Source organism: Rhinolophus hipposideros, assembly GCF_964194185.1.
Source record: "Rhinolophus hipposideros genome assembly, chromosome: 20".
Lineage (NCBI taxonomy): Eukaryota > Metazoa > Chordata > Mammalia > Chiroptera > Rhinolophidae > Rhinolophus > Rhinolophus hipposideros.
The window spans coordinates 783,677-797,399 of NC_138066.1; the positions used below are offsets into that span (position 1 = coordinate 783,677).

The 13,723-nt window shown below is 42.7% G+C and overlaps 1 protein-coding gene across 1 annotated transcript in view; it reads left to right on the top strand.

Annotated features, from left to right (window-relative positions):
• Window positions 1–13,723, top strand: part of NT5M (5',3'-nucleotidase, mitochondrial) — a gene marked incomplete at its 5' end in the record, with an annotated part of 56,880 nt that overhangs the window by 27,866 nt on the left and 15,291 nt on the right. Inside the window, one exon of the mRNA XM_081028944.1 lies at window positions 12,973–13,087. Coding sequence (XP_080885070.1) covers window positions 12,973–13,087 — 115 coding nt within the window. The remainder of the gene's footprint in view (window positions 1–12,972; window positions 13,088–13,723) is intronic.

Here is a 13,723-nt window from a genome sequence, read left to right on the forward strand (position 1 = left end):
CAAGTAAAAAAACACCTTACCAATAACAAAGATAAGAGTTACATCTGACTTCTCAGAAACCATGCAAGCAAGAAAGTGGAGTGAAATATTTAAAATGTTGAGAGAAAATTCCACCTATCTACAATTCTGTATCCTGTGGAATTATTCTTCAACATGGACTTTCTCAGACAAACAGAAATTGAAAGCATCTGTTGCCAGTAGACCTGCCTTGAAAGAAACGTAAAAAAAAAAAAAAAAGTTCTTCAGAGGGAGGGAGAAAGATACAAGTCAGAAACTCAGATCTAAAGCAAAACAGAAAGAACATTAGAGAATAAATAAGTGAAGGTAAAATAAAAACTTTTATTTTTCTTATTTTTAATTGATCTAACAGTTTGCTCAGAATATTAGCAACAATATATTTGATGGTTAAAACTTCTATGTAAGTGAAATGAGTGACCTCAGTGATACAAGGGATGGGAGGGAGAAATTAGGAATATTTTGTTATTATAAGGTACTTGCATTACTTGCGAAGCAGTGTACTGTAATTTGAAAGTGGACTTGGATTAATTGTACATGTATATTGTAAACTCTAGGGCAACCACTAAAAAGAGTTTTTAAAAAGCAAATGCTTCATGATATGCTAAGAAAGGATAGAAAGTGGAATCATGTAAAATGCTTAATTAAAACCACAAAAGGTAGAAAAAGAGTGGAAGACAAAAATAGGAACAGATAACAAGGGCAACAAATAGAAATCAGTAACAAATATGGTAGATATTAATCTAACTATATCAATAATCACTTTGATGTGAATGGTCCAGATACACCAAGTAAAAGATAGAGATTGTTGGTATGGATCAAAAAACAAGACCAAATATGTGTTGTCTGTAAGAAACACACTTTACATATAAAGACACATACGGATTAAAAATAAAGGATGGGAAAAAGATATACTATGCTAACAATGGTCAAAAGAAAGTGAGAGTAGCCATATTAATTTCTGAACAGACTTCAGACCAAGGAAAATTATCAGGGATAAAGAAGGACATTATATAAAATGATAAAGGGATCAGTTTTCCAAGAAGACGTGACAGTCCTTAATGTGTATGTGCCTAACAACAGAACACAAAAATAACATGAGGCAAAAACTGTTAGAACTCAGGTGGTTGGAACTCCGTGCTCCTAACTCTGAAGGCTGTCAGTTCGAGTCCCACGTGGGCCAGTGGGCTCTCAACCACAAGGTTGCCAGTTCAACTCCTCGAGTCCCGCAAGGGATGGTGGGCTCTGCCCCCTGTAACTAAGATTGAACACGGCACCTTGAGCTAAGCTGTCACTGAGCTCCCGGATGGCTCAGTTGGTTGGAGCGTGTCCTCTCAACCACAAGGTTGCCAGTTCGACTCCTGCAAGGGATGGTGGGCTGTGCCCCCTGCAACTAACAACGGCAACTGGACCTGGAGCTGAGCTGCGCCCTCCACAACTGTTGAAGGGTCAACAACTTGACTTGGAAAAAGTCCTGGAAATACCCACTGTTCCCCAATAAAGTCCTGTTCCCCTTCCCCAATAAAATCTTTAAAAAAACCACACACACACACACACACACACACACACACAAACACAAAACTGTTAGAACTGCAAAGAGAAATAGATGAAGCCACTATTACAGTTGGAGACTTCAACACTCCTCTATCAGAAATGGACAGACTTAAAAATAAGGACATGGTTGAAGTGAACAGTACCATCTGGGCATAATTGACATCTAAAGACTATTCAACAACAGCAGAACACAAATTCCTCTTATGCTCGCATGGAACATTCACTAAGAGTGACCATTTTCTGGGCCATAAAACACAAAAATTAAAATAATAGAAATCATACAATATATGTTCTCATACCACAACAGAATTGATGTATACATCAATAATAGAAAGATATCTGGAAAATCCAAAAATTACTTGGTAATTAAACAACACACTTCTAAATAACACATGGGTCAAAGAAGCATCCCAGCAGGAAATGTAAAACACCTAGAAGTAAATAAAAATGAAAATACAACTTATCAACACATGGGATGCAACAAAAGTAGTGCTTTGAGGGCAACTTATAGCATTGAATGCATGTATTAAAAAATAAGAAAGATCTAAAATCAATGCTCTAAGCTTCCACATTAGGAAACTAGAAAGAGAAGAGTAAATTAAATCTAATGTGAGCAGAAGAAAGGAAATACTACAACTTAGAGCAAAAATCATTTAAATTGAAAACAAGAAATCAATAGAGAAAAACAACAAAAGCAAAAGCTGGTTCTTTGAAAAGAGCAATAAAATCAGTAAGCCTCTAGCCAGACTAAGAAAAAAAAGACACAAACTGCTAATATCAGAAATGAAAGAAGAGACATCACTATAGATCCTGTGGATATTAAAAGAATAATAAAGGAATACTATGAACTCTGTGCCCCCAAATTTGATAACCTAGATGAAATCTACCAATTCCTTGAAAGACACCATCAGCTAAAATTCACACAAGAATAAATGGACAATATCACTAGGCCTATACAGATGGTTCCTGGCTTACAGTGGTTTGACTTACGATTTTTTTGACTTTATGATGGTAAAGCAATACATATTTAGTAGGAACTGTACTTCAAATTTTGATATTTTCCCCGGGCTAGCAGTCTGTGGTATGATACTCTCTGGGCAGTGGAGTTCTCAGCTATGTGATCACAAGAGTAAACAATCACTACTCTACACCTTAAATGTATTTTTGTAGTATTAGATGCATTTTGACTTAAGAATGTACTTAAGATTTTCAACTTAAAATGGGTTTATCTAGACATAACCCCATGATAAGGAGTATTTGTATCTATTAAAGAGATCAGTAATTAATAACTTTCCAAAACAAAGCATCAGGCCTAGATGGATTTACTGGTGAATTCCACCAAACTTTTAACAAATAAATTATACCAATTTTCTACAATCTCTTCCAGAAGATAGATGTAGAGGGAAAACTTCCCAACTTATCTGTCATAGATGTAAAAATCCTCAACAAAATATTAGCAAGTTGAATCCAACAATGTACTGTATTTCCTCGAAAATAGTACCAGGTCTTATGTTAATTTTTGCTCCAAAAGGTGCATTAGGGCTTATTTTTAGGGGATGTCTTATTTTTCTCACGTCCAGCTTTCTATATTTATTCATTTATTCATGTACAACAATCTACATTTATTCAAATAGTCATGTCATCTTCTTCTGGAACATTGTCATAACTCTCCAAACCCCGAATTCCGGCTTGAATTTCTTGCGACTCCATTTCCTATACAACCATTGACCCCAATCTCTCATGTCCAGCAATAGAGCTCTCCTTAAATGAGCACTTCTTGTCCATGTAGCCTGCCCATAGTGCACTGGCAACACAGCTGTCCGTGATTTTATCCCATGAATTCTTCACCCAAGTCACGACCTCTTGCAGGCAAGGCTTCACAAAGTTTCCACGCTGATTTCTCTCCATTCTATTTTTAGTGTAGTCATTGATTTCCTTGCACAAGTGGTCCTTGAATGGATTGTATTGCAATATCAAGAGTCTGGAGATAGGCAGTCAATCCTGCGGGAATTATTATTTGATCTGTTCTTCTCTCCACCAGGAAGTTCTTCATGTCTTCAGCGCATTGAGTGCTGGCTGAATCCCAGACTAGCAGACCTCTTTGGCCACCTTGCAAAACAAGTGGCAGCATTAAATCAACCCACTTCCTTATAACTGCTTGTGTGTACCAGGCTTTTTCGTTTTCAAGAACATAAATGGCCTGAACAATTTCAACCTTATCTTTCTTGCCCTTAGTGATGATTAGAGGTGGGGCTTTCTTTCCATCCAGATGAATTGCCAAAATACAGGTAACACGTGCACTTTCATAACCAGTGGAGGGAATGTAGATTGATGATTTGTCGTTTGATCAATTGTCGTTTGAGATTCTTGGCCCATAAACACTGCAGTTTCATCCACAGCAATCATGTTGGAGAGTTGGTATTTAGAAAAGTCGATGCCATCAACAAAGGACTTGAATGCAAGTGCACGTTTAATAACTTCAGTATCTTCCAGCTTGAACAGTGTTGTCGATCTTAGAGGCAGTTCATATCGCTGAAGGAAGCCATCCAGCTAGTGTTGTGATGCTTTGAATTCTTCTGGGGATATTTCTAACTGTGGTGCCATTGCAAGGGCAAATGCTTGAATATCAACCCTGCACACAACCAACCAGGAGCGCCTTTGCAATCCATTCACAGATGATGTCTTCCAGCTCAGGAAATAATGGTTGCTGACGTGATCCACACTTGCGCTTCTTAGCATTTCCCTCATCCGTCTTTTGACTGACGTTATCGTACTCTGCTCGCCATTTTCGGACCATTTGGAAATCCAACTTCTCTTTGCAGAAAGCCATAAGATTCTTGCCCCGAGAGTCCGCCATGATTCCTTTCTTGTACTCGATGGAATAGCTCTTTCTTTTTGCACTCATCTTGTCTGGGGGTCAAAATATTATTCCCTTGAAATCTACCGGTAGATCAAGTGTTAATTGAAGACTTATGAGACAGGAGTGGCAACAAAAATGATGCCAGTTAAGAATGACGGTCCACACAAAAGTGACAAAAAATTGCAGACACCAAAATTCAGGAAATGTTTCTTTATTTCACACAAGTGCATTAAGTATGTCCATCACAACACACGATGTATTAATTATGAAGATTCATATTAGACACAACCACGTCTGTTCATTATTGTGTGTTGTGTCTGTATTCTGATTGGTCATTTGGCGATAAGTCTCGAGTTCATCTGTTTACATAGGTGTTTATCTCTCATCCAAAGGCGTCTGCTTGGGTATTTACAAATACTGAATTATAATTTGTATCATTGTTTAAGTATTAATGTCAATATTTATTTATGTTTCATTATATATTAATATTATTATTTTATAATTCAGTACGTCCGTCGTGTGTTGCAACGGATGTACTAAATGCATCTGTCTGGCTGACGATCTTAACGGGCTTATTTTTGGGGTAGGGCTTATTATGCACATTCTGAAAAATCATGCTAGGGCTTATTTTCAGATTAGGTCTTATTTCGGGGAAATATGGTATAAAAAATAATTATACACCATGACCAAGTGAGATTTATCCCAGGCATGTAAGAACATTTGAAAATCAATTAATGTAATCATCATGCTGAAGATGAAAAAAATCACATGATCTTGTGAATAGATGCAGAAAAGCATTTGATGAAATTCAATACCCATCATGATAAGACTATCAGCAAACTAGGAATAGAGAGGAATTTTCTCAATTTGATAAAGGATATCTACAAACAACCTATGGCTAACATCGTAACTTAATAGAAGCTTTTCTGCTAAGATCAGCAATGACGCAAGGATGTCGCCTCTCACCACTCCTTTTCAGCACTATATTGGAAGTCCTGGCTATTGAAATAAGACAAGAAAAGGAAGTGAAAAATACACTGATTCTGAAAGACATAAAACTTCGTTTGTAGATGACATGATCATCTATGCAGAAATCTGAGAGAATTTACCTAAAAGAAAGAAAGAAAGAAAAAAGATCTCTTCTAGAATTAATTGGCGATTATAGCAAGGTTGCAGGATACAAGGCCAACATGTAAGTCGATCACTTTTCCTATATACCATCAATGAACAAGCGGATTTGAAGTTAAAAACGATGCCATGTACATTAGCATCCCAAAAATGAAATACATATAAACCTAAGAAAGTCTGTACAAGATCTTTATGAGCAAAACTACAAAACTCTGATTAAGGAAATCAAATAATAACCAAATAAATGGAGAGATTTTCCATGGATAGGAAGACCATATTGTCAAGATGTCAGTTCTTCCCAACCTGATCCAATTCAGTCAAAATTCCAGTGAGTTATTTTGTGGATATTGACAAAACTGATTATAAAGTTTATATGGAAAGGCAAAAAACCCAGAATAGCCCACACAATATTGACTGAGACGAGCAAAGTTGGAGGACTGACGCTCCCTGCCTTTGACTTCCTGTAAAGCTACAGTAATCAAGACAGTTGGTATTAGTGAAAGAGGCAAATAGATCAATGGAACAGAATAGAGTACAGATAAAGAACAACACAAATATAGTCACCGGGTCTTTCATAAGGATTGAAAGCAATACAACGAAGCAAAGATAGACACTTCAACAAATGGGGCTGGAACAACTGTACATCCATATGCAAAAAAGAATCCAGACACAAACCTTACACATCTTATACCTTTCACAAAAACCAACTCAAAAGAGATCATAGATAGACCTAAATGTAAAACACAAAACAAAGCTCCTCCAAGATACCATAGGAGAAAACCTAGATGGCCTAGTGATGATTTTTTAGATAGAATACCAAAGGCACAATCCATGAAAGAATTCATAAACTGAACTTCTTTAAAATGAAAATCTTTTGCTCTGAAAAAGACATTGTCAAGAGAATGTGAAGACAAGCCACAGATTGGGAGAAAGTATTTGCAAAAGACACAACTGATAGAGGACTGTTATCCAAGATTTACAAAGAATTCTTAGAACACAGCAGTAAGAAAATGGACAGCTTGATTAAAAAATGGGCCAAAGATCTGAACAGACACCTCACCAAAGAAGATATACAGATGGCAAATAAGTATATGAAAGGATGCTCAGCATCATATGTCATTAGGGAAATGCGAATTAAAACAACAGTGAAATTCTACTATATACCTATTAGAATGGCCCAAATCCAGGACACTCATGGCACCAAATGTTGGCGAGGATGTGGAGTAACAGGAACCCTTATTTAACTGCTGGTGGGGATGCAAAATGGTGCAGCCATTTTCGGGAATATACTCGGGAATATAGTTTGGCAGTTTCTTACAAACCTAAACATACTCTTATCATAGGGTCCAGCAATTACGCTCTTTGGCATTTATCCAAACGAGTTGAAAACTTACGTTCACACAAAAACCTGCACAAGGATGTTTGTAGCTTTATTCATGATTGGCAGAACTTGGAAACAACTAGACGTCTTTCAGTAGGTGATGGATAAGTAAACTGGTCCATCTAGACAGTGGACTATTATTCAGCACTGAAAAGAAATGAGCCATCAAGCCGTAAGAAGAAGTGAGCCATCAAGCCACCAAAAGAAATGGAGGAAACTTCGATGCCTATTTCTAAGTGAAAGAAGCCAATCTGAAAAGGCCACGTGCTGTATAATTCCAACTGTATGGCATTCTGGAAAAGGCAGAATTGTGGAGACAGGAAAAAGTTCCATGGTGTCAGGGCTGAATAGGCAAAGCACAGGCCTTTTAGGGCAGTGAAACTGTTCTCTGTGAGACTATAATGGTGGTACGTGTCATTACAGGCAGACCGCAGGGACATTGCGGGTGCAGTTCCAGGCCACCCACAATAAAGCGAGTTGTAATCTTTCTGCTGGTGGAGGGTCTCGCCTTCAATTTGTAATGAACACAACATCTGTGAAGTGCAGTGAAGTCTGCCTGGATACATTTGTCCATACCCTTAGAGTGTACAACACCAAGAGTGAACCCTAAAGTGAACTATAGACTTGGGGTGATGATGCTATGTCATTGCAGGTTCATTGAACGTAGCAAATGCCCCATTGTTTCAGGATGTCAGCAATGGGGGAGGTTGTGCATGTTTGGGGGTGGGAGGCCTCTGGGAACTCTCTGTGCTTTTGCTGTGAACCTAAAACTGTTCTGAAAAATGAAGTCGTTTTTTAAAAAGCACTCTTTTGTGTCTCTTTGCAGTCAGGTCCTTCCCTCCCCGCCCTTGCAGGGTGTGGTTGGTATGGGTGAACTACTGATACCATCTCCGTTCCTATAGTTCTGTCTTTTCCAGAATGTACAAATGGAAGCACACAGTATGCAGCCTTCACTGAGCATAATACTTTTGAGGTTCATCCTTGTTGTTGCATGTGTCAGTAGTGTATTCCTTGTCACTACTGAGTAGCATTCTGCCATATGGCTGTATGGACACAATTTGTTCATCCATTTGCCAGTTGATGGACATTTGGGTTGTTTCTAGCTTTTGGCTTTTGTGAAAAAGTTCCTATAAACATTCATGTCTATGTGTTTAGGTGGACATAGGCTTTCTCACTTCTCTAGGGTAACTACCTAGAGTGGGATGGCTGGGTTGTGTAGTAAGTGTGTATTTAACTTGTCAAGTTATAAGCCACTGGAAAACTTTTTAAAAGCGGAGATCCCACCTTGCGTTCCCACGAACAGTGTATGAGCTGTTTATTTGCTTCACACTCTTCTCTGCCTCTGATGTTGTCAGTCTTTTTCATTTTAGCTCTTCTGGTAGGTACCTAGTTACGTCTAACTGTAGTTTTGATTTGCATTTTCCTAATGACTGATGATGTTAAACATCTCATATGTGCTTATTTGCCCTCTATATACCTTCTTTGATTGAAGTACTCACATTTTCGGAATAATTTTTCATTGGGTTGTTTGTCTTAGTATTGAGTTGTGAGAGTTCTTTATATATTCTAGGTACAAGTTCTTTATTAGATAATGTGTTTTGCAAATATTTTCTCCCAGTCTGTGGCTTGTCTTTTCATTTTCTTAACAGTGTGTTTTGGAGAGCAGCAGTTAGTTTTAATTTTTGTATTTAGGTTATTATCCTATTTGAGTTCATCTTTATATATGGTAGGAGTTAAAAACAGAGGTTTTTCTGTTCCCCTGCCCCCATGGATGTCCAGTTGTTCTTCTGTTGGAAAGCCCATCCTTCTGCTATTGAGATTACCTTGGCACCTTGTGTCTGTTTCTTAAGTATATTCTGTTCCTTTGATCTAAATATCCTTATGCGAATACCACATTGTCTTGGTTACTGAAATTTTATAGTAAGTCTTTTTAACATAGTTTTTATAGAAATTCATTTGAGTTCTCCCAATGTTAGTCTTCATTTAAAAAATTGTTTTGGCTATTCTAGGTCCTTTGTATTTCTATATAAATTTTAGAATCAGCTTGTCAATTTCTACAAAAGCCTGGTTGGAATTTGATTGGGATTGCGTCGTAACTGCAGAGCCTAACAACTAAATCTTCTGATCCATGAACATGTTACATTTTTGTTTATTTAGGTTTTAAAAATTTCCTCTCAGCAATTATTTGTAGTTTTTAGTATACAGGTCTGGCACATATTTTGTTGAATTTATTCCTAGTTCATGTGTTTTTGCATAGATAGAGCTTATTTTAAAATTATTTCTAAATGTTTAAAGATTATAGTAAAGTACACATAGCAAAATTTACCATCTTAACCATTTCTAAGGGTACAGTCAGCCCGTTTCATATTTTTGACACTATTATAAATGTATTGTTTGTTTCATTTCAATATCCAACTGTATAGAAACACTAGTGAGTTTTGTATATTGACCTTGTATCCTGCTACTTTGTAAATTTATTAGTTCAAGTAGCTTTTCTATGTTGTTTGAAGCTATGGAAGTTTAGCTATAGTATTTATTGAGTACTTACTACGTGCCTGGCATTACGCCGAGTGTCACATTTAATGAGACCCACAGCACTGTGAGGAGGCTGAGTCTTAGAGAGCTAAATGGCTCGTCCGAGGTCCTGCAGCTCAGATGCAGCAGACCCGCAGGAGAGGAGCATAAAACCGAAAGCTAGAACTCTTTGTCCAGCACTTTCCTGAGTGCTTTCTGCACGCCAGGCGCCGCGCCAAGACTTGTACGAACATTTACCCACTTAATCCCTACAGAAGTCCCATGAGCGAGCTCTGTTATGCTGAGGCCTGGCTACTTGCTGAAGAAGAGATTCGAAGATGAAAAGCCAGCACTGCCTTAGAAGTGGCATACTAGGTTGTAGCCTGTGGGGGGGCGGGGCTTGGGGGTCAGCGAGGCTGGGGAAGTAGGGTCACGGGGGGCTATGAGACGGGGGGCTGTGAGACGGGGCCTGGGCAGTGGCTGGAGGCACAAAGCCAGTGTTTACGGAGGCTCTGCCCCTCGCTGAACCTCTCTGTCTCGGCTGTTTTATCTGTTCGGAATCTCTTCGCCCGTGACCCTTTAAAGATGTAAGTCTAGTTGTGTCATTCCCTGAACAAAACCAGTTGTTTGGAGCTGCTCCACTTGTCTACAGACAGGTGCTGGCCCAACAGAGATGCAGAAACTGGGTGTATGTGATTGGAAACTTTGGGGGCCGTTTCACACGGGTGCAGCATCCAACCACATGGCTGGGTTTGAGATCTTACAGAAATATCAGTCCACGATCAATTGGAAACTTGAAACAAGAAAACAAGTGGTCCTTCTCCATAGACGGTGTGTGAAACCTCACTCTTAACGGCCCAGCGCTTCCCTCCGCCCTCCCTCCTCCTCCCCTGCTCTCTGCTCCAGCCACACACACAGACACCAAAGCCTGTTCCTGCGTCGCAGCACCCTGGGATTTGTTGTTCCCTCTGCATGCGACGTTCTTCTCTCAGACCTTTAACGCCAGGCTCTGCCGTGTCACGCAGCTCCAGTCACAGGCGTGTCTTCTCAGAGAGGCCTTTTCTTGCCATCCTCTGTCTTAGCTCTTTGTTTTATTACCTCTGAGCCCTTGTTCCACAGGAAATTGCTTGTCTGTCTGTGGTGTGTCTTCTCCCACTGAAATATGGATTCCATCTCTCGTACGTACCATCATCTCTCTCTCCACTTCCTAGAACTGAACCTCACACAGTGGGTGCTCTGTAAATATTTGTTGAATAACGGAAAGAATAGACTGTTGTGACGCTTAAATGAGCTGATGGCAGATGAGTGCCCAGGGAGCAGCCATGCTGGAAACGTTAGCCCTAGGCCGTTCCAGCCTCCGCACCATAACGCACGCCCATCCCGCGTGCCTGGCCTGGTCCTCCAGTGCCCTTCCTCCTGGAATGCTACCTGGGAAGGTCCTTGACCTTGCCTGGTGGACAGTGCAGATGAGCAGCTTGTCCACTGTCCACCCAATTGGGGCACAGTGACTTGAGCCTCACTAAGCTGTTTTGTGCACTGATGAAACCCCATTATTTTATAATAACTGCTGACATCCTGATGGTCTTCCTGAGAGGATGGCTAGCATTGGGTCCTTTGTCTGCTGGGTGAGTCATTGAGGAGAAGGATGTTTGGGGAACTCAGAAGTGGGCCGTAGAGAGGCAGAGGGGGCACACCTGGTAGCCAGCAGGTGGCCGAGGGGCCACTCTGCAAACGTGGCCACGAGGACTTCAGAATCAGAGCATCCTCTCCCTTGGGCAGGGCTGGCGGGAACTCACCCATTCCTCCCTATCAGGTGCCTGTTTTTTGGTTTGTTTGGTCATTCAGCTAGTATTCATTGAGACAATGTCCCTGACCGACCTCAAGGAATTCACACTCAAGTGAGGCAGATAGGTGTGAAACAAATAATTACACAAATACATAGCTACAGCTGCAACCCCTGCTAGGAAGAGCAGTGAGAGGATGGTAAGTCAGGGAGGGCTGAAGAAGGGGCAGCGTTAGAAGGAGTAAGAGCTCACTTGCCTGGGAGAACGAGTGTGTGTGCACGTGTGTGCGTGTGTGTGTATGTGCGCACGTGTACATGTGGCAGGCAGTGTTCCAGTCAGAGGGAATATCCTGTGTGAAGCTGCTAGGCGGGAAAAAGCATAACAGTCGAGAAATCAAAAGGAGGGCACCTAGAAAGGGAGGGGGTGACAGGAAGTTGGAGCTGGAACAGCAGGCAGGGCCACTCTGAGCTCTGCTGCCCCCGGCAGGCATGGCAGGGGCTCTGTGGCACTGTGTGCCCGCCTGCCCGCCTGTGTCTCCACTTTGCCCCCAGTAGCTGGACCCTCTTTGAAGGAGACTTTATAGGGCTGTTGTGGGGCTTAGCACAGTCACCCTTACAGCAGAAAGAGGCAGTGCCTAGAGTTGTGGCCTTATCCCTCACTTCACACATGGGGGGGCCCACGGAGGCCTTGCCCCGCCCTTATGGCTCCCTCTGAAGCCCGGGGTCCCCTTCCAGCTGTGCTGTGGTTTCTAGTTGTTCTCCAGGCAGAACAAGAGGGGGATTTTGAAAAAAAGCATCTCTTCCCTCCACTGCTTGAAATCGGTCTCTGGTGAAAACCCATAGTCCTAACGGGAGCTTGAAGTTCCTGCTGGGGAGCTCCCTACTGCGGGCTGGCGGGGCGGGTGCTTGTCTCTGTCCTCGAGGCCCCCTCATGGTGTCCGCTGACCCACAAAGCCTGGTGGTGGGGCTCAGGCAGCTTGCCCTCTGCTTGGCTGCAGTGACGTGGTGAGAGGTGGAGGGCCGCAGGAAGCAGCCAGGATTCCTTTCTGCTTCTGTTATGGGAGGTCATCCCCCCATCAAGACCACACCCCACAGGGAAAGCGACAGGATGTGGACAGCCCTGACAGCAGCAGCCGAGCCGGCTCCCTGTGCCCCACTGGTCACTGCGCCCCTCAGGTCACTACGCCCCAGGTCACCTACTTTTTGTCAGCTCCCGAGACACACCTGCCCCTTTAGGCCTTAGCAACGACACACGCCTGCCATCTGCTTTAGATGCTGTCCCTTAGATGCTGTGGCCTTATAGAATCAGTTTACAAGCGACTTCTGAAGAAAGCCATCCTTGGCTCACCCTGGCAGGGTAGGTGGGCTGGCTAGATCAGGGGCCTGCAGACAGTTCCTGGGGGCACTTCCCAAGTTTCCCAAGTTACAGACATGTTTCAGTGGGTCTGAGCTTTGTCCCCGCCCACCGTTCCTGTGTCCCCAGTCTATGCATGCACACGTGCGAGGGCTGCATGGAGGAGGAGGTCATCGGTCGTGTGTCCAGGGGGTGCTGTGCAGGATCGGAGCTGGGGAGCATCTGCTGCTTCCTAGCACTGTGACGCGGACAGGTCACACTGTCTCCCTGAGAGTCGGTTTCCTCCGCGGCCAGTGGGATGATCACGCTCCCTCGTGGGGCCCCGGCGGGGTCTGTGCCCAGGCCTGACGGCACTTTCTCCCCTCTGCCTGCTCACCGTGCAGTACGCCTGGGTGGAGAAGCACTTTGGCCCTGACTTCCTGGAGCAGGTCGTGCTGACCAGAGACAAGACCGTGGTCTCCGGCGACCTTCTCATAGACGACCGGCCAGACATCACAGGCAAGTGGCCTGCGGCAGGTGAGGAGCGAGTGCAGACGGCCCAGTGCTGCTGGACAGACAGCTCGTGGGGCTTGGCCTCACCCGCCCCGTCCTGTGTGGCTCCCACTCAACCACCTGATACGTGTCAGGCGACCGGCGCTGAGCCTCTTCCCTGTTGGGAAGACAAGGCTCTTCTCAGCATTCACCTGGGAGCCCGGAGAAGTGGCTCCCAGCTCCGGGCAGAACTTGCAGGGTGACCTTGGGTGAGTCCCTTACACCTGGAAGCTTTGCCTTCCTCATGTGAAAGGAGGCCCCAACTATGGCTTCACAGTGTTTGTTTTTAGCAGAAAGACCTCCTTTTTTTCCCCCTAAAAGCAGTTTGAATTGAACCTAATATATAAAATAGAAAAGTGAAGCATAATTTCTCCAGTTGAAGGTGGTTTAGGAGCTGTATTTGTCCCTTTTTCTAATGGATGCCTCCTCCCCCAAACAAACAACAAAAATCCCCCCAAACCCTTGAACTGGCTTTAAAGGAGAGGGGAAATTCATTGGTGCACCTACTGAAAAGGCAGGACAAGAGGCCTTCAGGCATGGCTGAATCGAGGAGTCCAAATAATGGCAGTCAAAATTCAGTTTCATCTCCTTGTTCTGCTCTGG